Genomic DNA, 2,906 nt, shown 5'->3' with positions numbered 1-2,906 from the left:
AGGGGCCTGCTGGTCAGGGCGCACATCGCTGAACGGGGCTCCCCTCACATTCGGCCACCCCATGCACCACATGCACCTGACTATATAGGTCTGAATAGGGAGAAAGGCTTTGCCAACAGTAGAGTCACTAGGGCAAAGCACATGAAGTGAGGTGACTACAGGAAGGTATCTCACATGTTAAGGGAGAGAACCAACAGCTCTGAATCCTCTGGCTTGCAGAGTCTGTGTTGTTTTACAATCCAAAATATCCAGTAAACGTGACCTGTGGCTGCTGCAGCAGCTGCACCGCGGGTGGGTGCTCTGCACAGGCTAGGAAAGAGCTCTATCCTCGGATATCCTATGCAAAACCTCTCACTATTCTTTAAAGTAAACTCATAAATTGCCCTCTGGTCACCTGTAAGCCTGGAGGCTTATCCCTGCATTCCCCTAACTACAATATTAAAAAATGGATGGATTTTGAACATGAAATATTGTATTGATTGATCTCATGTTTGGATTTCACAGTACAATGTGTGTAAGTGGGAGTTTTCATTATAAATCTCATTTTGAAGGGTTTATGACTAGCCTGTTTCAATTCTCCCTAGGCTCAAAACTTGTTAGATATGTTTTACCCTGGAAGATAAAAACTGACTTGAAAATGAGAAAGAAAAAGAATGGTGTAACTTTCTTTAACTACAGGAACATATTTTCAACCAAATATACGGAACACTGAAATTTGACAGTCCTTACTTCTTTTCATAAACTGGTGTTTTTTGAAATAGTAACTTAAATCATTAAAAATGTAAGAGTCTATGCACATCCTCAGGAATTCATTTCTTCTATTCCGAGTGAGATACACCTAGCATCATTTAGGACAAAAGTACCTTTTCAGTATTACTGAAAGTGGCTTGGCTTTTACAGAAGAATCTAGGAGGCAAATTGTGAATTTCCCATTCTTCTGTGATGAGGCAAAGGTCGGGCAGAATTTGAAGGTATACCTTCCTAACTTATTTAAATGAGCCCAGATGACCAATCTTTTTAGGAGAATCAGGGTGGGAGCTGGAAAGGATGCTCAGGGGCTCAGAAGCAAAGTGCAGAAGTTCATATGCAGTACGTGGGTAAGTTCTTACCCACATAACATGCTGTGACTTGTTTCAGCCCTTCTGTCTGCTTTTCGAATTTGCCAGAACAGTAATATTCAGATGACAAAAGAGCACCTAACAACTTTTTGCCCCAGCCTTCATCAAGTAAGTTCATCTTCATCTTCATCTCAGGGTTAAGTTTTTAAGGTTTTCTGCAATTTTTCAGACTCCGTTTCCTACATTTTTACTTTAGCAATTGTTTAGGCATATGGAAAGTGGTATAGAGACGTAACAGGCTCTTGAAGTTATAAAACAGACATGAAAAAATCAAAGTGAAATAGGCAGTTTTGCTTACCTGTGTATGACCAGTCAATCTCTTCAATCAATTTCCGCTGTTGCCTATAGTATCCGTACACCAGATCTGCAAAACAACAATGAATTTAGAATACAAAAACCAGAAACCTAACAGGAACATGAAGTGTTGATGACACCCTCCCCTCCAACAAGATAACCACTGTTTTAATTACTGATGAATTATTTACTTTGTCCGTATCTTGGACCTCAAATGGTAAGTATTGGTTAAACAGAATATAAATACTATCAACACTGTAGCATGTAAAGGACCCAAACAAAGCAAACAGGAGTGCTTTTCAGTTTATCTGAATGAGATTTGTTACTCAATTTTTAACTCGTAGCTTGAGACTTGACATACGTGTACTGGTAGGACTAATGGTTTATACTCCCCAAACTTGATTCCACACAGTTTTCTTTCTTTACGTTCACATTATGTCCATTTTCTTTATGTTCCACCCAGTTCTTTATGTTCCTTCTTTCTTTTTTTCCCCCTTTGCCCTTAAATGTTTTTCTCTTCCCTTTCTTCCTCTCTGACAAAAAAAACCCCCAAACTTGCAACACTTTGCAACATTCACTCATGACTACCATTTTTACAAAAAGATCCAACCTTACATGTTAAGTAATGGCACTGAAAAGGGATTTACAGGCACCGGCCTTGTTTTTGGACCACATTTTCAAGTCAATGTGCATTGTGCCTGCTTCTTTAATTAATTACGTAAAAGAAAGCTGTTTAAGTTCTAATTCACAGGTGTTAGTTGCTGTCCCCAGTTTCCTCCTTCATCCATTGTCCTCCTAATTGTTACTTTGAACAATTAGTTCAGCATTCATATGCTAACTAAGCAGGGTTTGGGCGTGAGAGCGTCCCACCACTTTTTAAATTCCACACGGAGGTCTGATGGACAAGGAGTGATAGCTTCAATGGACAAGAAAAAAAGGGGCAAGGTTCACTTTTTTGGTGCATTACACACTTTATAGACCCCGTAAATCTTACGGGAAGTCTTTATAAATGCCAGAAGAAGTTAGGAGTTCATACACCTTCTTTCCTCTGCTATTCACCTATTGTGCTCCCCCAGCCCCTTCACAGCTCACTCACAGCCTCACATCTGCAGGGACTGCCAGTGGTTTTGGCCTTGCCTCTTTCCACTACAAATATGTGGCAAAATTAGGGGAGGAAAGCAAATCTAATCTGGGGAAGGAAGTGACCAAGGAATCAGAGCTAGCACGGGTGTCAGAGAAAAGCTGCATGTGAGTGTCCAAGGACAAGTGAACGCAGCAATTCTCTTGAGATACTTGTGTAAACTGCCCTGGCAAAAGACAACCGTGCATCCTATACAGCGTTGCTGTGTAAACAGCTGGCATTGACCAGCTAACACTGTAGAGACCAGCTGGAAGGAGATGATTTTATTTTATTTATTTTATTTTATATTATTTAGGGTTAACAAATTGACATCCCTTTTCCTCATGGTATATGACAGCAGGTACTTCTGTGTA

The 2,906-nt window shown here is 40.3% G+C and overlaps 1 protein-coding gene across 1 annotated transcript in view; it reads right to left on the bottom strand.

The window, feature by feature from the left end:
* The window catches only part of PTPRZ1 (protein tyrosine phosphatase receptor type Z1), a 102,364-nt gene extending 100,259 nt beyond the window's left edge, over positions 1-2,105 (bottom strand). Inside the window, exons 1-2 of the mRNA XM_035893713.1 lie at positions 2,060-2,105; positions 1,417-1,482 (exon numbers count right to left, since the gene is read on the bottom strand). Of these exons, the coding sequence (XP_035749606.1) occupies positions 1,417-1,482; positions 2,060-2,105 (112 nt within the window). The remainder of the gene's footprint in view (positions 1-1,416; positions 1,483-2,059) is intronic.
* Between the last annotated feature and the right edge of the window lie 801 nt (positions 2,106-2,906).

This window comes from Egretta garzetta, unplaced genomic scaffold (assembly GCF_000687185.1).
Source record: "Egretta garzetta isolate BGI_Z169 unplaced genomic scaffold, ASM68718v1 scaffold64, whole genome shotgun sequence".
In the NCBI taxonomy this organism is placed as follows: domain Eukaryota; kingdom Metazoa; phylum Chordata; class Aves; order Pelecaniformes; family Ardeidae; genus Egretta; species Egretta garzetta.
The sequence above is the reverse complement of the archived record's forward strand: the minus strand, read 5'-3'. Positions and strand labels throughout refer to the sequence as shown.